Consider the following 22,470-nt stretch of genomic DNA (forward strand, 5'->3'; position numbering starts at 1 on the left):
ACTGAAGATAATCATAAAAAGGAGGAAACTGTTTATAAAACAAATGGCTTTGTTTCAAGCCACCAGTTTACAGTGAGATCAGGTGTTGCTGATCAGGTTGTTTTTGTAAAAACACAGGATTAAACAATCTGAACTACTAAGAACTGTAAAATATTGCATTCCTTGAAGCGCTGAATGTTAACTTTCTTCCACTTCACCCCCTGTAACAGCTGCCTTGCCAGCTCCGCTGCATTTGTTGAAAGTTATTTGTCATACTGAACAGGTTCCTGGAAAAACACTGGGCTGGGAGCAGAGGTGTAGAACACCACAGTCTGACTTTTTTTTTAAGAACTCACAGTCATGCTACAGTTTTACAAAACCAATGATCTGCGTGTATTTTCCTAGATGGGTACAAGAATCACAGTAGAAAATTAAACATCAATACAGCATTCATACTGAAAGCACAGGGCTCTGCACAGGGCTCTTCCCCAGAGGGCTTTAGCTTTCCAGTACTGGTGATGAAAATTCAGTAGTTAGGGATGGAAAACCCACCAAGAGATAAGGTCTGAGATACCTTAATTATCATATTGTGTTTGGGTACCAGTCCTCAGGTTGTGGGTCAGCTTACACTGCAGGAGGCTAAAGTACAGAAGCTTTGAGTGGTGGGGGGAGGTTAGAGATAGGATCTGCAAATTCTGCCGTTGAGCTATCAACAAAGCCAAGAAAACAAAACTTAAATAAAGCTGCAGCCCAGAGCTACAGGGTCCCTACAGCTCCTTCTCCAGAACTAGGGAGGTAGAGCACTACTAGAAAAAATATCACTGAGCACCCCTAAGCCTTATGCAAAAGTTTAAGAAAGGGATGTTCCTGCAAGGGCCTGCAATGCTGAAGATTTCATCCAACCCTGGCCACCCGACTTCTTAGAAGTATTATTTTCTCTAAGAAAAGAATTACACTGCTTCAAGAACACAAATGATGGTATTATGCACTTATTTCCATGAAGGCATCAAACTGGTATTACAGCTATGTCTCCCCCCTCCAATACAACTGTTTACTCACTTGCTCACTTTGGCACAGTAATTATATCCTGGAATACTGCAAAACCAATGTATTTTTTTTTGTTGTTGCCATGACAACTACACTGTTAGGTCAGACCTAAAGCAGCAGCTGCCTTCTCCACAGCCAGACCCTGGCAATTACAGCTCTTTGCATTTTCCCCCCCTTCTAAATACATTGCTTACACACCCATATTTTAGTAGCTTTAATTTAAAGAGAAAGAATTGAGAACTACAGCCATTTTTCTGCTTCCCAAGAATTGTTGCTATCACGATACAGGTCAGAGCAGCAAGACAAGCACACGTTTCTCCAGTAGCTGTAGGAGCTCACATGACCTCAAGCATGCTGAAAATCTTGCTGCCAAGTAAATATGGGTATTAGCTGCTGGCACTAGTACACTACGCATAGCTTGATGAAAGGGTGGAAAATACAGCTAAAGTTAACGAAAGCTTTTACAGGATACTAGTCATGCCCAACAAAAATCTAACACACCAGCCTCTGCGTTGAGTCTTTTAAAAAGAAAACCAGATATATTTTCAAATTAAGAGCTTGAAAATAATACTACTACTATGTAACAGTGTCTACAAGAACGAATTAGACTGAGCATAACATAGGCAAAGAAAAGGGCAAGAATTTTACACAAATGCATCTGAGTTATGCCATTGTAGCTTGCTAGGCAGAGAGGTAACTACTACATTCTGCAAGTGTTAGGTTCATATCCTAAGTGCAGCACTTGGTCAAGGCTTCAAAGGCAACTGAGATGACAGAAGAGGGGAATGGAAATCCCTTCACAAATGAGATTCTTTATTTCAGTCGTTCAGATTTTACATTGTCCTGTTAAGTGTCAAAACGGACATTTAAGAAGTAAAAAAAAGCATATTACAGTACCTTGAGGAGATCGGTTGTTTAAGAAAAGCATTCACTCACAAATTTCTGACACCACCTTTGCTACCATACACACACACAGACTGAGCCTGGTCAGCACACAGTTGTGGCTCAGGAACCAAGCACCACAATGGCTCATTAAGGAGGAAAAACGCCCACAATTTCACTGAGTTATCTTCCCCCTCTACACATTCCCACAAGCATTACACGGCATTGCCCCAGAAGTGCTGAGCCAGAAGAGCCCAGCAAACAGGGCCGCTAAGAACTTGGATCTACCCCATCAAACCAGAACTGGGTTGACAGTAAGAAGAAACAAAAAAAGGAAGATTATTAACTAAGTTTCTAACTAGCTATTAAAAGGAAGTCCAGTTTGGTACAGAAAGTATAGCTCTTTCCAGTCCACACTGCTTACCATAACTCTGCCATTTCCTATCTTTGATCATACTGACATTTATACAAATTGCACAAGTTACAAAACACCACCACTACAACACAGGTTGCTTTGGAAAGCAATTTAAACAACTAGAAGCATTTATTGCAAACTAGCTTCTCTTTTCTACCCTTTACAGGACAGCCAGTAAAAGTAAACGCATGTGAACAGAAAAACATTCATGAAACACAAAATTATTTAATTAAAATTGAAAAGGAACACATACTGCAGGAATAAAAACTCCAGATATGTAGCAATTACTAATGATGAAGCTGCTGATGACACTGGAAAACCCTTTGGGCATTCAGGACAGAGTATTCAGTTTTGAATTCTGTGGGAAAGGGAGGGAACAATCATGACCTTCCGAGTCCTTCAGCCCCACCGCACATAAAACTGTACTACTTGATATACTTTTCCATGAACTTTTTGTGGAATTCTGATCGCAGAGTATCATTCACGAATTTTTTGTCCTTTTTTGATTCATCTATCCCCTTGGCACAATTCTTGAAGACAACATCATCATCCCATCTGAAAAGAGAAGTTTTTAACTTCAGTAAGTTTGTATGAAAATTAGGTGCAACTTAGAAAAATACATAAATTGAGTTTGGCTCTGCTATCTAAACAAACTAAGAACAATTCATCATTAGCCTTTAAGAAAAAAAGATCTATCTAAGCCATGCTCCTGGGTTAGAAGTGAGATGAGTATCACTAGATTAAAGGTTATTTTATCTTTACAGAAAATAATGAACATTTGAATAGAGCAGGAAAAAAACCCTTTAATCTAATGGCCCTAATTTAGCTAAACACAACAATAGTCAGAATATAAGCAAGCAAGAACTGTATTCAGAAGAGGTCTTATTAATGAATTCTATTTAGACTAAAAAAATCTAATAAAGAAAACCCCAAACCATTTAGATTTTAAAGGGGAGCATAACATGAAATTTCTTGAGGAATTTTGGTCTTGTTACTTTTTGTATTACTATGCACAACGTCAGACAAATGCAACTCTCAATCCCTCTCTCTTTTCTAAACACAAAGTAGCAGGATGATTTGGTCAGGGAAATGCACAGGACAATCACTATATGCATCAGAACTCCAATTCCCCATTACACCGCTTGTGACAAGATCTGAGGAAGGAAATAGAAACCAACAGCACCGATGACATTTTCAGACTCTGAGTAATGATATGGAGCAAGGGGATGGATATCACAGGACAGATTGCACAGTACCTCCTCTTGACTTTGAAGTTTGCTTGAGGCTGTGCTGGGCCAGTAAGGTTCAGCAGTGGGTTACCACTCAAAATATTCTCCATCCGAATTCTTTCTTCTTCAGCCTTTTGCTCTTGTTCCTGAGAACCAGAAAGTGATATATTACTTTTCTAGGCCACTTTTCTCATCTAGTTGGTAGAGATAAACATTATTAAGCTGTGAACACCCACAAAGATAGAGATTTAATTCCTAGCTCAGACTTTTCAGAACACTTGACACTTGCATATGAGTAGAATAAGGATAGAAGTAGAGATACGCTGAAGAGCTTAACATTGCTAACAAACTGTCAATCAAGCAACCCTTGTATCTGCTCTACTTACCGCTGATGTTCCATCAAATATTCAAATTCTAGCTTTGCTACTTACATATATGTTATATTAAAAATTGTACGCAGATTAAAAGATTTTCTTTATGCCCATGAGAAAAAAAAGTATATGATACAATATTAATTAGGTGGAAGAAACCTTACATCATGTTGACACCTCTCTATCTCCAGCAATCTCCTTGAGTTTTACACCTACAACTTGCCTAGGGACCAATTAAAAAGAATACTGAGAAAATTAATGTGCAGCTGAGCAGTGAATATCGTAAGACTAGTTCCCAATATTAAAAAGCAGAAAAACATTCTTCTCCTTGTTCTGTCAAAAGCATGTAACTCAAGCCTAAGTGAAGCACTGCACTGCAGGCAACACGAAGTAGATTTCAGTGCCCACGCTTCCAAACCGTATTAATACCTTTAGCAACTTAAATGTCCACAGACTTCAAAATGAAGACATACTATTCATTTTAACTCAACATATTTTCCCACAACCTTTCAAATGTATTACAAGGATTGCTCTTTAATGAAAGTACCAGAAGGGAAGAAAAAACTAATTCTTTAATTTGGATGAGTAACGAGATCTCCCACTCCCTGTTTGCAGAAGTACAGTCTGAATACATTCTAGTTAAAAAATGCACTGAAGTCTCATTAGTAGAGCAGGAGACTCAAAGCACGGCTTCTAAAAATTATAGAAACTAAAGACAGAGACCACAAGGTTGCTGGGTCGTTTTTTTCCAGAACTGAAGAAAATTCATGGCTGAGAGCTGCTATGGAATCCTAAAAGAGGATATGTTTTTCCTGATGGTAGGCAGCACTTTTAAGGTTTAAGTGCTAAACTTGAACAATGATGCTAGCCAGAGTTCTCTAGCTTCAAATGTTCAATCAATACTAAGTGATGTATTACTAAAACTATCTACAATTTGCAATGTTTTTCAATTGGACTAATCAGGTATGTGAAATATTTTTATAAAATACCCCAGTCCTCTTAAGAGCAATACCAACTTAACATACATATGAATACCAGACAATGCAGGAGCACTTGCCTTTCAAAATCTACCCGAGCTTTAGTTATGAAACAACACTTACCAACACACTGCTTCTCATAAGTAAAATTTAGAAACAGCTGCAATTATTTGCCACTGGGAGAAGAAAAGCTCCCCAAAACGGCATGTTGTTTAAAAGCATGGCACCACTTCAGCACAAGCCCTGAGATGCCCTTAATTAAAATGTACATAGGCAAAACTTGCCTTTGCTGCTGTCTCCACAGAGCTTTATATTAAAGTGCAGCAGTTAAAAGTTAACACAAATAAACTAAAGTTCTGCATTTTCAAATGCAGCCCTAAATCCAACATTTGCATTCCAACTTCAGCTATCACGACTACCCCTTTAGTAAGGGGTGTTTCCTTTAGTAAGGAAACACAGAGCAAAAATATTTTATATGGAACAGCAACTTCCTCTACACCAGAAATTCAAATTATATATTTCTTTCTTCTGTTGATTACAAACAAGAAACATGTGCAGCTTCTTCTTTACAGTATGTCAAGATTTGATTTACCATCTTCTTTCCTTGTAACATGCAGGAGCCACAGGTGAAATCCCATATACTGCAGTATGTATCGTGTTCACACCAGAAGGCAAGCAGCCCTCCAACTACAGCACACGCATGCAAAGCATTAATCTGAAACTGAGCAACAACCAAGATACTTGTACAAACAAAAAGAAGAAAAAAAATCAGAATTGGTTTTCAGATACCTCCCCAGAGTCTGTTTAAGCCCGTTAGGCAAATTTACAAAAACAGGATGCAAACACGTGAAGTGTTCTCTCTGTCGTCCACAATGAGGTGGGCTCTACCTCATTAAATTTAATCTCCAACACTCCATTAAAAGTGAGATTTTGAAAAAAACGAGATTTGGGACAAATCTTGAAAAAAAAAAAAAAAAAGACTGCTACAAACCAAAAATTACACATATTGGACTATAATCAAGAGAAGGTATCACTAACAAGAACATTGCAAGAAACTATTACTCCTCTGTTGACAAACGCTTCTACAGAGAGAACTTCTTCCAAGTGCTTTATATGCAAGCAGACACAGCAGTTTTCCATTGTAGAGCTGAAAGGACTCCAGGGGAACTGTTCTGAAGGTGGCAAGCAGCGCGTGGCACAGAGCCGCCCTCAAATTTCTAAGACCTTAACCTCGGCCGAGATCCAACGCTGCTGCATCTGTGCAACAAGCAGCACAAACTACTTTATCTGGGGCACACATAAATATCTTATGCTGTTTTTTTAATGATGAAAGTGCATACATACACTACTGACAAATACAGAACTACAATGCAGCTGACCCAGTGTTTATTCAATGGTCAAAACTCCACTGGAACCACTCCGCATCTTTTTTTGGAGGGAATTACATCTTTTCTCCCCCGCTTTCCACATTTCAGATTTAATCTGAATAGCTCCTTAAAAAGCTGATTGTTCAAGCATTCTCTACAACGCATGAAGAGAACAGAAAAGCAGTCATTCAAACCACTAGAAGAAGATAAAGTCAGTATTAAGAACCATCACAAAATATGCATAGTAACTACTCCAGTGTTCCTAATGCACGCAGATGCACATTTAATTTTTCTATAATAAGATTTTAAAAAGGCATGTTCGGCACCATGCTAACTTTTATCCACTTTACATAACCCACATAATTATCCTTCAGCCTCCACTAGACCGACACAGTTGGCTTTCTGACAATGAAAAAGCACTATCAGATTGAAGTGGCATTATCAGACCAAGGGCACGTAGTTATAGGACAAGCAGGAATAGTTTTAAATTGGAAGGGGGAAGATTTAGATTATACATTAGGAAGAATTTCTTCACCATGAGGGTGGTGAGGCACTGGCACAGGTTGCCCAGGGAAGCTGTGGCTGCCCCATCCCTGGAGGTGTTCAAGGCCAGCTCGGATGGAGCCTTGTGCAGCCTGGTCTAGTGGGACGTGTCCCTGCCCACAGCTGGGGGGTTGGAACTGTATCTTTAAGGTCCCTTCCAATGCAAACTATTCTATGATTCTATGAAGTGACAAAATACGGTGACAAGGAGGAAAAAAAGAAAAACTGAAATAACAATTATAAAACTAAGAGCAAGATTTAGCTCCAGATTAAGACATCTACATCTGGCTGTCTGGTTGTTTGCAGGCACTGGAGCCCACACCTCAGCAGAGATCTAGAGACTACAATGAGGAGTCAGCATGGCTCTTGTGATGATACTAAATTACACACACAAGAGACCAACCACACTCCAGGTTTTACTGATTGCAGCTCTACTGAAGCACCATGGAAGCTGGGACACACAACTCGTACACTGACTCCAACAACTTGGCATTTCAAGGTCAATTGAATTCTGCCCAAAACTGCTAATTGCTAGCAAAAAACCTACATTGACATAAGTCAACTACAATTCCAGAGGGCTGGAGAGCAGCAGATTGGCACTATAATATAAAGAAATGGTAGGGGTAATCTTGGGAGTTTCAAATTATTAAATTTTACTTTTGTACTTATTAAATTACTAAAACCAATTATGAATACAATACTAAGAGAAACTGTCATTCTTTTACAGCGATAACAGTTAGCGAAAACATCCACAAATCCTATACGAACCTTTATCTTGATTTTCCCTGCTGCCTGTCAGATGCTGCAGAGCCTCTGGGCTCCTGTGCAGCCACTTGCTCTTTCTCAGCTCCATTCACAAACACAATTCTGCTGCCTGTTAGACCCGCAGAAGCAGCACAAACAGAAGTAGCAATAAACTGCATAAGCTGATTGTTGTCACTAAAAATCAACAGATTAGAGTCTGAAAGCAAGCAGGGAACAGATCTGTTGAGTAAGGCATCACCAGCTTTAGCCACTTTACAAAGAAGACCTGGTGTGCATGGTAATTTATGTATTTAAAAAAAAGCATTTGCTACAAGTTTTAGAAAGCAGGCTAACTCTGAAGATTAGTCTTGAAGATTTCTTAGTATTATATAATCTCATTAAAACCTTCCAAAAAAGGTATTCAAGGGTAATATAGTAAGTTTTGTATCTTAGAGACATGACATGGAGGATATATTAGGTGTAACTCTCAGTACTGTGAAGCTGACATTTACACTTAAGCTAAGTTACACATTTTGGCCAAGGCTGCAGAATCCTTCATCTCCAGCCAAATGAGGTTTCCATTATGTTTCAGAATTTTCCACTGAAGGCTGGGACGCTCCAGGCGATGGAGCATCGGATGTATCAAACCAAACAGACCAGACTTAACCTTCATAGCTGTCTTCACACCTCTGAGGCAGAATTGAGCACAGCTGGTCACAAAATAAGCAGCTCAAGTTGCTCCAAAGTCTACATTATTCTTTTGTGTGGTGGAACAAAGGCTTATTAAGCTAAAACACTGTGAATACAACAAACCCACAACAGAAGAAAACCCTAAGGGGGAGAATAATAGATCTCTCTTCACTCCACCCTTTCTAAAATAAGCCCTCTTTGCCTGTCTTTCCTTCAGCAAGAAGAGGTACACAACTTTCTTCCTAAGTCACTGTAGCAAAAAACATGCTACAGATTATTCCATCACCACTGACAGCAGCGCCGTGCTTTTCAACGACAGTGCGCTTCACAAACGATCTGCAGAGATTAATCAGACATGAATGTCACGGTATGGAGAATAAGACTGGAGAGGCAGAGGAAGTCACATTTCCCAAGGAAGCAGATGGAGACACTCCTGTGTGAATCAGATCTCAAAGCAGCTGCACAACTGAATGCGCCATGTGGCATCACAACTGGGAAATAAAAGGGCGGACAAAGCTATATTAACCTTAACTAAACAATTACTCCTTATCTTGCTGCAAGAATACCAGTCCCTTGGCATATTTGTTTCTGAATGCTAAGGAAAGAAAAACACTATTGTTACCATGGTTATTTTTTTTTAGTGTAGTTCCCACTTGTAGTACAGAGCAAGATTACTTTTACAGAAAGCACTGAAATTCCTGAAATCATTCCATTGTAATAAGTTATCCTGTTCAGTTTTTAAAGATGTTGAATGGCATAAAAAAACCCCAAACCCACATTTAATTGAAGGCTGAAAAAAAATATCACAACCTTATTTAAATGCTAATTCTTGAATGACAAACTGACAGCACTGCCACAGCAGCAGGAACTAAACTTAATAATGCCAAGATCCACCGCAGTTATTCGATCCAATGTAAATTACTAACTCAATGCAACACAGCAATTCAAATAACTGACTGAAAAGTCAAAAAATAAGAGCACAGAGTAATCACAACTGTAGTGTCTACATAAACATTTGTTGTCAGTTTGCCCACGCTGGAGGGGACACTAACATAAGGTCTTGGGAAGGGTAAGTATTGCCACCATGTCTCAAACATTTAATGAGGAAACAGTCTGCCATCTGGATTTGACTGTTTATTGAAATTCTTTCTTAATCACCAATTCGAATTCTAGTTTTAGTTAGACCTTTAAAATTTAAATGAAGAGGTTAATCTCTATCAAGATTCATTTTCTAATGTTTTATTTGAAAGTCTGTGACATTGCTAAGATTGAACAGAGATAAGATCTATTTTGACCATTAGTAAAGTAATATATTCAGTTATAGAGACACTTGGTGAAATAAAACTGTAAGAAAACAAACCAAAAAATTTAAAAGTCTCTTCTCAGATACGCATAAATAACTAGATGTTAAAACAGCTTTGCTGGAACTGCACATACACTCAGCTGCTCACTAGTTCAAGGTTTGTTTTTAATTATTTTAATTTACCTTTTAAGGAAGTGCTTGAAAATTGAAAGTCAAGAATATTGTAATGCTGAATTTGGAATATTGAAATGTTTCTATAAAACCTATCCATGGATAGTTCACACAGACAGCAGACCTAGCATTTGTACAGTTTCAGACACAGAATTATACCACAGAAATGCCTTTCAAAACTGAAATTTCCTGATCAGCTTAGTGTCTAATAGAAACAACCCAAGAGATTAAAATTGTGGAGGGCATGAGGAAAGTCAGGAGGATTCCCATGCTCAATCAGTTTTTTAAAACTTCTGTAGTATTTATTTAATGTTTCTATATAATTCAAGGGAATTTAGGCATTTTGAGAAATTAACAAGCATTGATAGCAATTGCTTATTTGATTGACAAACTATTTGCTTTACAGATTAAAGGGACGCATCAGCATGAAGGAAGTTAGAGCCTCTTAATACTAACAGCTGTCAAAACTAGATTTGGAGGATTTCTGTGAAAACTGGTATTACCACACAAGGGAAGTTAACAGAGAGCATGATGATCTGAAAAAAAGCAGGTTTTCATCTTTTGTTTTTAAGTGCTGTCTCACCAGAGAAGCATTTTAAAGGAGTAGTCCTCCTTTCACAGCAACTTATAAATACTGGACACCAAAGTGATGAGTGAAAACAGCAAAAAACCAGCTTACTTTAAGTCTCAGAAATAATCAGACTAGCATTTTTAATACATCAAAATAACTTAAGTATCAGGAAAAAAATGTACACATGGCACAAATCTAGGACATATTACTGTATCGTGCCTACTTCATCTTGCTAAGACTCTGTGTTCTCGTTTGAACTAGAGCAGAAACAGTTTTCTAACTTTTCAGCTGAGCCTCGTCTAAGTAACTTCATTTCCTGCAAGTTAGCTGGATGGTTTTCAGTGTTTCTCTCTAGACGTGATAACATAGGGCATTCATATACAAAAAAGGCCTCTGCTTACATCTATCCCTCTGGAGACCAAGGTCATCCTGAAGTTGGTGGAAAGCCATAACTGAAATGGGCAGAAAAGGTTGCATCTGCAGGGTGAAGCGGACAGGACAAGTGACCCAGAACTGACCAACAGAGTATTCCATTCCATATACATCATACTCAGTATAAAACTGAGGGACTGCAAGCGTCAGCTTCTCTTCTGTGATGGCCAGCATCAAATACGTGCCTCATCCACGCTTTTAGCCTTGATCCCAGATCCACGCTTTCCTGAATCCAGTTACCAATTACAGCTCCCGCTTGCCACTGAGTCCAGCCTGGGACCTTACCCCACGTCTGCTCTGCAGCATCAGTGGTGATGCAGTCATCGATGGGGGGTTGACTTTGTAAATTTGTATATATTTCCTATTAATAGTATTTTCCTTATTATTACTATTACTGTTTTATTAAAGCTATTTTAGTTTCCAACTCACAAATCTTCTTCTCATTTCCCTTTACCTGTTAGAGGTGGGGGCAGAGGGGACCAGGACCACAACCACTTGCATTTAGGTTTAGCTGCTGCTCAGGCCAGGGCGCGGCTAAACCAAGACAACCCAGTATGTTTGAAGATGTGGAGACATGTTAATTTGTCTGTACAACAACAAAGGGATTTGAGAAGATGAGCAGAAAAGAGAACAGGCATTCAACTCTGTAGTTTCCCTTGGCCTTGCAATTTGTTCGACGATGCTGTCTGCTATGGACAGCAGTGTTTCAGAAGATAAACCACCCCTCTATGTGGATTAGGACTAACAGCAACTACACAACCAACATTTTAGATGAAATATTATCCTGAACCCAGGTGGATGACTAACATGTGGTTACTTAGAAAATTAGGTTTAGATTACTGTTTGCAATACATAATAATAATATGGAATTTCACATACCTAAAGGGAAAAGGTATTTATATAAAGCGGCTATAAAATGCTTTGCCAGCAAAGACCCATGGAAAACAAGGCATAATCTAAACAGACTGTACCCCTAAAGGCGACGTACATAAGTCATCTTTTCTAAAGAGACCCTTACTCCCACCTTGTTTTCTAGTTTTTCCATCAAGGGAGTCTTCATTTCCTATTCTCAAAACCCCCCAAGAAAATAAAATCCCAAGTACCAGTAAAACACCCATTATTGATAAAGATCTCAATTTTCAAGAGAGCCTATCAGCACCAACTGGTGAAAAGATCAACAAAGTACATAGTGAGTGTGCAATAGTGTGTGCTATCACAAATAAATAACTAAGTTACTTTCAGGAAGAAAAAGACATATCCATTTCAGACAAGCATGCACGTATTCAGTGTATACATAGCATAGGACGTTATAAACCCTCCTTCTGGGGGAAAGAGAACCCCCATGAAGGTAAAACATAATACCAGTTAAGAGACAGCAAAATAAAACAAATCTACTAAACACTTCCCAGCTTTTAGCACCCTCTAGTGACAAAGTAAGAACTTCACAGAGATGCCAACTTTCCCGTTTTCCACACACAAAAAAAGCAGTATGCACTTGGTGGTCGGTGCTGCAATTTACTGTGATTGTTCTCCTAACGCAAGTTTTCTACGCTGAACCGTGACAAGTTATGCTATTTAATCTAGATGTATAATTGCAACTACCAGGCAAAATAAAAAAACCATAGAGACCTAAACTTTCACTTTAAGCACCGTGCAAGGATAACTGAAGCAGAAGTCCTTCCTACACATTGCAACCCTTAATTTGTAGTTCAGCACATTTCACACAGGAATACATGGAAGAATTGTTGCCAACCTTTTAAAGTAATTTTCACCATGTTATTACTGCAGAACACAATTTCATTTCTGTGTGATGTGCTTCAAACACCTAAAGAGAAAAGAGAGACTTGCAAATGTTTTAATTTAAGAGACTACTCACAGGTCAGATGGAGAATCAAGTAATAACAGCCTTAGACAGCAAAACTTATGCACTGAAGCAGCTTTTAGCCTTCCAAAGTACTTAAATCCAAAATCACAGAGCTCACTGGTTTTGTAGGCTGTGTTGATTCTAAGGGTAAATTCCTATATTGCTAGCCAAGCGTGGTCAAACAGCAAATTGCTGCCTACAGAATTTAAAACATTGTTCTCCCCTAGCTGCTCCCAGTATCTACCACATGCTATGCCCTGTTCACTGTCAGTTCACTCTACTGGAGAGCCTTTGTAAGAAACATTAAACTATAACTCTGTTAGGTTATGATAAGGCTCCGAGTACTGCAGAGTTATTAAAACAGTAAGTTGTCACAGCAGCAAAGATCCTATCAGCATTTTATACGTTTATTAGAACGTTCTAAAAACATCCCAGATTACCTCATACAAAGATCACAAGGTTGGGTTGAGGGGTGAGTTTGGGTTTTTTTTACACTGATGTAGAATCTCTGTGTAACAACACACAAAACTACTCAAACTGCAGTAAGCAACATTTTTCAAAAGCACTACAACATTCAAGTGCTACTCAAAACAAAAAGTGGCTACTAGGAGCAGAAGAGTGAATTCTGTACATACCCACTAATTCTGCTGCACCACCAGAGGCAGAGCATTTCAGCAGTGCAGATGAAATACATGGACTCTAAACTCTGATGCAATACAATGTTAGGGCCATTACCATTCATCCTAAATGCTAATTAGTTTGACAACACAGACAATTTCCCGAAAAAGTCCCTAGAATTCCACTCATTCAGGAATTTTGTACTCCATCTCAACAATATCTCTAATACCAAGGAGGTGTGGGAGCCAATAGCATCGGATTTGATCGTGTTCATTGGAAAACAATCTTTAACTAGAGAATTCCCTCCCCTTTCAAAGGCAGAACATGGTGCTTCTATCTGTCGAGAGAGATTACAGGGAGGTATAAGGCTGCATGTGAGTGGACTTCCCAAGTTCTCAAAAGACAGCTGTATTATTATTAATTTCTGTGGCGACATTTTCCAAATAAACTTGCCTGTGTATAATCACATGAAAACAGTTCTGGTGTTACAGTTACAGCTGGTGCTCCTTGCCAAGGAGCACATCACCACTGCCGTAAAAGAGCAACTACTGTGTAAAACTTGCAGCCATAAGCAAAAACATCAAAAAGCACACATTTTTATTTCAATATATAAGAAAAAAATAATATTTCTTGTTTCATAAAAGCTAATGAAAGTATGCTGGAGAGTAAGTAGCTCCTGAATGCCACTACATAGGTTGGTATGACAGATGTGTTCAGAGAGGGACTTGCATTTGAAAAGCAAGTTTGTCTTGATTCAATGACTCTACAAAACGCTGGGAAAGCAAATAAAATGTTTTAGTGAGCAAAATGTTCAGCATGTCTACTGAAGAAAAAATTCTTTGCAACAATTATTAGACAGAAGAAGAAAATCATTGGCCACTTGAGAAGTTCTGAAGGGCACTTATATTGTTTACCAGTTCCCACTCGTACCGAGTACTTAAGGCACACCAGCTTTAATAAACACCAGCGTGCAATAAGCAGATGCTACTTAATGGGTGAGATTTTACCTTTCGAGCTTGTTCCTCAGCTCGTTCTTTCTTGATTTTTTCCAGTTCAGCCAGAAGAGCTGCAGTGTCATCATCATCACTGTCTTCCAAGTCCTCATCTTCATCATCTTCCTAGTAGCAAGAAATGAAAACAAGTAACAGCTCATTAATTTCATCATTCTTGGCTAATTTCTGAAGTACTCACCTGCTTGTAGCAGCAGCAAATGGTTTATTTGCTCTTGTACATAAAGTCAATACAAAAATAAGTCTGCACTTTTTGGATGACTGCAATTATTTTTTTATAATTGAAATGCTACGCAGCTGACAGATTCTAGAGAATGACTGTCCTCAATCACTCACTAATCATCGTAACATAAGTCCTTATAACAGCATGCCCGAATACTCTATCCAACATTGTTGGGGCCAAATGTAACAGGATTTAAAAAGAACTCAGCTTACTGTCAAGCCTTAGACCTAACTCCTAGACATCAGCATTAGAAGAGCCAAAAGCAAGAACCCATTGTTCGTACACTCAGTGTATCTTAACACTCCCATCTTAGGGGAAATTCTAACTCGGCAGTTGATCAAGTCTAAAAAGTCACTCATCCCTCACATTTCAGTTCCCTGGTTTTTGTGTGCTTTTCAAGAATACCATTACAGCATGGCCCAGAATCCCACTGGACTTCCACCACCATAGAATAAACGTAAAAGGAAGATATATATATTGGAACCTGTCTTAAACCTTTCGCAGATCTAAAAGCGCACATTATGTTAGCAGCAAATACTGAAGGCAGGACAATGAAAAAAATAAGGAAAGAGATACATACATCAGTAAGTGGATCATCAGCATCAAGATTTGCTGCAGGTATCTGGTCTAGCCGAGGCTTCTTAGACACAGAAGATGATGTTGTGTGTTCTATGGCATAAGATTAAAAAAAAAAAAAAAGAAAGACTAAGACGCTTCATTTAACTTCATCTAATGTCAGAAAGCAAAAATCTTTGCAAAGATTGCATTAGACTGAGATACAAGCTTATGCTTAATCTTTCCCAGCTTCTCCATCTTAATGCTCATGTTAATTCCTGTTTGCAAGTTACATGCCATTTGACCTTCAAAAGTTTTTTGTAGTCATTATTACAAGGAGAACGAACAGCAAAAGAAAAAGCTGTGGAGAAATGTCCTTATTCTATATATCCAACTGCAGGGTTCCCGCTGAAGACCACCCCAAAACATCACTGTTGGCTAGTTTGGTCCAAACTACATCTGCTTTCGTCTATGAATTGGAAAGCCTCACAATACCCACACAACTAAAACTAAAGTAGTTAAATTCTGCCAAGCTTAATATTAAAAATGAGTATTTAGCAAGAAAAACTTTGGTTTTGTCTTTAATTATCACTTCACTGTATCTGAACAGAATAGCAGTCTTGAAAAATGGATCTATTGTTATAGTGGAGCTGTAGAAGATGAGTCATTCCCCTTCTCCTTCCTGCCTCACTTGCCCGAGTACAAAAAAACCCCTTTACTAGCTGCACATACTTGCTGCCAATTCTTTACAATCATACCCTATCAGCTGGCCTGCATGATGGCCTACACTTTTCTACTGGTTGGCCTAGATTTTCTGCTAGCACGAAGCCAGCACGTAAGCCAGAGGACATTCCCTTGCAGGTCAACAGCTCTGAACTATCAGACCAATACCCTAAATTCTACTCTCGTGACATACTGTCTGCAACGTGCAAACTTCTTACAACACTTTGTGCAAGAGCAATGCCACACAAAGGTATTATGTTTTTTGTTTCTGTGTTTTTACCTCTGGTTGGTCTGTCTCTATTCTTTTCTCTTGCAGCGACCCGTTCTCTCTCCTCCAGCTCCCTTCTGAAATCACGGTTACGCACCTCTTCAGGAGCATCCTGAGTGGCCTGCCTAAACAACATGAGGGGAGGGAAAAAAGCTGAAGTTGACAGTCTGCAACTGGAAGCAATTTTTAAGGAGCTACATAAATCTTGGGGTAAGTATAGGGAGTAAGAACTGGGCACCACACAGATTTCTTCATCAGCCTCCTCCTCTGTATGCATTTACACACACAGACATGCAATGCCACACACACATGCCCGAAGAACCTACATAAATTCCTACAAAACCAGAACATCCACATGTACCTCTTGCAGCTATGTCTAAATCTCCTTTTCTCCAGCATTCCAAGCCTAGTGTCTAAGCACACATCCACTAGCACAGTGGTCAACTTTCCTTAACATCTTCTCACGCCAAGTTGGTGCTGCAAACATAATCTAAGGCTTAGACTAGAACATACTTCTCATAAACCTTTTTCCCCTCCAAGAGACATATGAGACAATCTCTGATGACCATAAAAAAAGAAAGTTGGGGAGAACAGGCAAAACACTAGCTTCAGTGAAGCATATTGCAAACACATGTTTTTGTATTCTTTTACACACACATGCTGGCCAAAAGCAACAGACTATTTATATTGGAGTTATACTACGTTCCACCTAGAGAGGGCCGAATTTTCTGTGGAAATCTTGAAAAGAACTAATGAATAAAAACAAGCAGCAATTCCTTTCACCTTTCTGTGAACCCAGAGCTGGAAATAGAGTGCCTGGAAGAAACCCAGAGTTGAGGCATTATTAATACATTCTGTGTACAGCTTGTCTTTATGATGGAGTTTTTCATTTGCTTTTGTAATTAAAAATGTTAACTTGGAATCCCTGTTATAGCTGCAAAATCCCCCCAGGCCCTGCATCATTTAAGCAACCAGGAGTGGGACTGAAACACTGAACTTTTTCTGCAATGATGCAGTCCTGGCAATTTAACAAAGACAACTTTGTATTAAAGAACAGAAGACACTTAATGCCCCCTCCATCTCTCTCACACACACGGAGGGATTTGCTAAAACATCCACTGTGTATTCCTGTACATATCTGTCCGCATGCATTTTCAAAGCAATGGACTGGTGTTCCAAATCCCACTTTTGTTAAAAGAAACAACACACCAGCAATTTTTCCCATAAGAACAAAACACATTCGACAGCACTTTTTATGCTGTTGATTTTGGTATTGTCCAAAACAGTCCAACTGCCTTACTCGTGTGTAATCTTAAAAACTAAATGGGAAAGAAGGAAGAGGTGAAAGGGTAAGCATTTGCACAGAAAAGCGTAAAACCTTAACAGTAATGAGAGTAGCATCGGTTAGATAACTGACACATTTCACTTAAATTCGAGCGACCTGTATTACATTGACTCCAGATTTTATTTCATCTTTCAAAAGGATGATGAAGATGTTAGCATTTCAAATGGAAAAAAATATTCCTAAGATGCCATTATCTATCACACTGATTGAAGTGATTTCCTTCCACAAGACCTGCAGTGTTTAACATCAGCTCTTCCAACAGGTACTGCTGCCTGAGTGTTATTCCATAATTTCCCTGCCTCCTCCTAATGTCCTTTGCCAAATAATTGACATGATTTTCCTGCTTTTAAGATGCGCTCAATTTCACTTCACTTATCTCATTCTGCTTTGCAAATGACAACACCCTCCGTGGCTCCGTCAGCTCCTGCTGTTCCCACAGATATTTTTTTTAACTCCCCTGCCTGGAACACTTGATCTCCAAAGCCCACCTTCTTCTGACAACACACTTCCATAAGCAGTAATAAATACCACTAAAATTAAACCTCTCCAATTACTTGCATTCCATTTCCTTGTTCTGCTTTTGAGACTTACAGTTTCAGCCCAATCATTCAGCACCAGGGCACAATCTCTGGTGTCTGCCCAGCATCACAGCACATCAACATATACTGTGAAAATTTCAGAGCACTGGTCACAACAAAAAAAAAAAATCATTCCCAGTCTGTTTGACTGTAAGATTAGAAAACCAAATACTAACCTGTATTTGATTTTAGTATGAGAAGGAAGGTCTCTGCTGGAATATTGTTTGGATAGCTGACTTAAGTCTCCTTCACCTTTTCCTCTTCCTCCTCTTGCAGGTTCAAACGTTGGCCTCGCTGCTGTCGTCATTTTTAATTACTATAGAATCAGGGATAAAAAAACCCAGTTGTTACTACAATTTACAGTGAAAGACATTCACAAGAAGCTACTTTGTTCCTGGAACTGTAGTGGCAATGTCAAGTCCATCTACACAACACCAGGTACACGATCCTCAATACTGAAAGAGCTTTTTAGTGACATATTTGACAGAATCTATTCAGATTCTGAAAAGAAAGTTCCAGCATGTTTGGAAGATGATACACAGTCTCTAACAGGAATGTTGAAGCTACATTTATAAAGTGAAAACCAGCCAGGGGATGGTCTCCTGTCTTTACAAATGGTACAATCTGTGAACTAAACTCTTTCCCCTCCTGGCAAATGACAGTAAAAAATGATTGTCTACTTGGAACAACCCCTCCGTTATTCCCCAAACTGTATCTAGGTACCACCACAGAAATGCTGTCTGACACAGACCACAGCATGCCTAGCACAGCACTGATAATTGGGAACTGATGAAGGCCACAGGACTTGAATGCTCCAGCCCTCATCATGGCCTTGTTCAGTTCTCCAGTACAGGCACAGCACTGTTGTTAGTGCTGCAGCACAGTCCTTTAGGATTGACCAGCGCAGGCCTCCAGCTGGCCAGCAAAAACCTTCTGAAGGGCTAGGGTTAATGTCTCCCTGACAGCACAGGCCTGACAGCTTTGCCTTTACACAAAGTGCAATTAAAAAAGCTCAGACAAACACAGAAGTTTTTGCTAACTCTCACTTCGAAACTGCAGGCACTCATGTACCGCCATCATGTCCTAAAAAGTCACAGAATCATTTAAGCTGAAAAACACCTTTAAGATATAGTGTCCAACTGTAAACCTAACACTGTCAAACTCGCCACTAAACCATGTCCCTAAGCGCCAAGTCTACACATCTTTTAAATACCTGTAGGGACGCTGACTTCATCACTTCCCTGGGCAGCCTGTTCCAGCACTTGACAACCCTTTCAGTGAAGGAATCTATCCTAACACGCAGCCAAAACCTCCCCTGGTGCAACCTGAGGCCATTTCCTCCCATTCTATCACTAGTTACTTAGGAGAAGAGACTGACTCTCACCTCACTCACTACAACTTCCTTTAAGGTAGTTGTAGAGAGCAATAAGGTCTCCCTCTAAGCCTCCTTTTCTTCAGACTGAAAAACTCCAGTTCCCTCAGCCACTCCTTCTGACTTGTGCTCCAGCCCCCTCACCAGATTTGTCGCCCTTCTTTGGACACGAACTAGCTGATGCCCAAAATCGCTACTATCAATTCTTCTGTGGCAATTAAGTGACAGATTTGGACCCGTCTGAGCCATGCAAATGCCCTGTCAGCATGCACAGTGTTCAGTGCTGCTGGACAGGAGCTGGTGACCCTGCAATCCCAAACCACTGCACCAAAAGTTTAAGATGGTTAACCAATGCTAAAAAACCCTGCATGGTCAACCAGTGCCATCCATTAACCACAGACTAAAGATATGTAAGACACAAGAGAGTGCCCTCAGATAGTCTCTCCTGCAGAGATTATACATAAAGGCACCAGTACGACCAATCAGAAAGCTGGATGTTAAAGGATGACAAGAGAACATATTAGAGAATATTAAAAAGCAAAGAAAACACATTAGATGGCTTCAGATGCTTTTGTGATACGTGAAAGCTATTTACGCTCTGCTTGCATTATTTGTTATTTTTTCACTTTTAATGAGATCACAAAACACATGACTTCAGTGCTAAATTTATAAAATAATTTGTCAGTCCAATTAACATTCCAACAGGCAGAACTCAGCCACTGCCATGGAACTACTGCTCAGAAAACAGAGTTAACAGACAAAAACATAATTAAAAAGAAGTGAGACAGTAACTGGCCATGGCTCATTGCCAAGGATGGTTGACACTTCTCAGTGACAGTGCAACTCAGCTGGAACTCAGCAAGAAATTTTAGCTCTGGCTTGGCACGCACTCTACCAGACACACAACACAAGAAAGCCACTTGCTTGGGGTTGTTCAGCCTGGAAAAGAGAAGGCTCCAGGGAGACCTTATTATGGTCTTCCAGTACCTGAAAGGGCCTACAAGAAAGCTGTGGAAGGACTTCTAACAAGGGCATGTAGAGATAGGATGAGGGGGAATGGCTTTAAATTGGAAGGGGGAAGATTTAGATTAGACATTAAGAAGAAATACTTCACAATGAGGATGGTGAGGCACTGGAACAGGTTGTCCAGGGAAGCTGTGGATGCCCCCTCCTTGGAAGTGTTCAAAGCCAGGTTGGATTCAGGCTTGAACAGCCTCATCTCATGGGAGGTGTCCCTGCCCACAGCAGGGGGTTGGAAGTGGATATTTAAGGTCCCTTCCAATCCAAACCCTTCTATGATTAAATCTCCTAGAAGCCCCTGCTTCTCTTAAGTCAGTCTGTATTCAGCTTGGCCTTAAAGGATCCAAACCCAATCTAAAACTCCTCTGGGACTGTCACAGTGACTCTTTGGCTTCAAGAACACAGTTCTAGAGAAGCCTCTTGAGGGTTCAGACAGGGCCAGCCATGCAAGGTCACTAGCCAAGAGCAAGGGACTGGGATGGGCCTGGAGCTGGGCTGCCCCGACCCCGATACGGATACCCCCGAACCACTCAAAGGACTGTGCAAATCCCAGCACCAGAGCCAGTCACTCCTGGTGGGACCCTTCACACCACTGGGTCACCACTCCTCACCTCACCTGGTCACTTACCTCTCACCCCACCCAGTCAGAGAATCATAGAATTACCTGGTTCGAAAAGAACTTTGAGATTATCCAAGTCCAACTGTACCTGTCTACTACTAAACCATATTCCTAAGCACTTCATCTACCCATCTTTTAAATACCTACAGGGATGGTGACTCCACCACCTCCCTGGACAGCCTCTGCCAGGGCCTGATGACCCCTTCAATGGAGAAATTTTTCCTGATAGCCAATCTAAACCTCCCCTGGTGCAACTTGAGACCCTTTACTCTGATCCTATTGCCTGTCACGTAGGAGAAGAAACCAACACCCACCTCGCTACAATCTCCTCTCACGGAGTTGCAGAGAGCAATGAGGTCTCCCCTCAACCTCCTCTTCTCCAGCCCAAACAGCCCCAGCTCCTCCAGCCCCTCCGCCAGGTTCACTGCCCTTCTCTGCACACTCTCCACCCCCTCCACGTCCTTCTTGTAGCGAGGGGCCCGAAACCGAGCGCAGGACTCGAAGAGCGGTCGCCACCCCCCTCGCCTCCCCCCACGCCCGTTCGCCCCCGGGATCCGGAGCCCCGCCGCCCCCCGGCCCCTCGCAGGGACCCCTTACCCCAGGGCTCTCTATTCTCCCCGTCAGGGCCCCGACCCCGGCCGTGCCCACCTCAACCTCGGCCCGCCCTGCGAACCCGGCCCTACGCCGCCACCGCCGCCGCCGCCATGATCCCACCGAGCGCCCACAATGCACCGCGGGCAGCGGGTCGGAGGGGGCGGGAGTGGGCGCCATGATCCCGCCGCGCGCCCACAATGCACCGCGGGCAGCGGGTCGTGAGGGAGGGGAGAGGCTGGAGGTAAATCCCCCAAGGTACGTTTTGGAGGGTCAGAAAGCGAACATCCTTCATCAGGGCTGGGAAACAGGAGGGAGCGATCTCCATCAGGCCTGGGCAACAGACAAGAGCTGGGTATAGAATATGTTTCCCACTTACACTCATATAGATGAGTTTTCCCCGAAATCTTCTGCCCATGCTGTTACTTTCCAGGGGCTAATTTGAATGTCGTTATGAACTTTGCAACAGCCAAAACTCTTGCTAATTCGGAGTTGGCTCCAGCTCTCTCTGACCTTGCTTTTAAGCCAGAGAAAGGCTGCAAAAAAACAAGTGATACAGGAGAAGAGACATCTATTCAGCACAGCTCACGCCAAACACAAGACGTTATCTCTCCAGAGAACAAAGTGTCTGGAAAAAACACTGAAAACATGCTATTAGAAGGACGTTTTGGCTGACTTTCCAAAATACAGTGACTTAGACGAACTTAACTCTAACAAATCAAAAATATTCCACTGTATCAGAGGGTCAGGCTGGAGAAGTGGGGCTGTGAGAACCTTGTGAGGTTCAACAAGGCCAAGTGGAAGGTCCCGCACCTGGGCCAGGGCAATCCCCATTTTCACTGCATGATGGGGGGTGATGTGATTGAGAGGTGGCCTGCAGAGAAGGACTTGGGGGTGCTGGTCGATGAGAAACTCGACATGAGCTGGCAATGGGTGCTTGCAGCCCAGAAGGCCAACTGTACC

The 22,470-nt window shown here is 40.9% G+C and overlaps 1 protein-coding gene across 2 annotated transcripts; it reads right to left on the reverse strand.

Annotated features, from left to right (window-relative positions):
- Positions 1-2,417: 2,417 nt before the first annotated feature.
- Positions 2,418-21,651, reverse strand: CWC15 (CWC15 spliceosome associated protein homolog). Of its 2 annotated transcripts, none has more exons than XM_069883383.1 (7): positions 21,565-21,651; positions 18,082-18,221; positions 15,995-16,107; positions 15,017-15,105; positions 14,211-14,321; positions 3,580-3,698; positions 2,418-2,878 (listed from the first exon to the last, which is right to left on the reverse strand). In XM_069883383.1, exons 2-7 carry the CDS (start codon positions 18,210-18,212, stop codon positions 2,749-2,751), a joined length of 693 nt encoding a protein of 230 aa, XP_069739484.1. In that variant the 5' UTR covers positions 18,213-18,221; positions 21,565-21,651; the 3' UTR covers positions 2,418-2,748. The 2 variants fall into 2 exon arrangements, with proteins under 2 accessions (XP_069739484.1, XP_069739485.1); XM_069883384.1 differs by having other exon boundaries at positions 21,514-21,574.
- Between the last annotated feature and the right edge of the window lie 819 nt (positions 21,652-22,470).

The sequence above is a fragment of the Phaenicophaeus curvirostris genome, chromosome 1 (assembly GCF_032191515.1).
Source record: "Phaenicophaeus curvirostris isolate KB17595 chromosome 1, BPBGC_Pcur_1.0, whole genome shotgun sequence".
Lineage (NCBI taxonomy): Eukaryota > Metazoa > Chordata > Aves > Cuculiformes > Cuculidae > Phaenicophaeus > Phaenicophaeus curvirostris.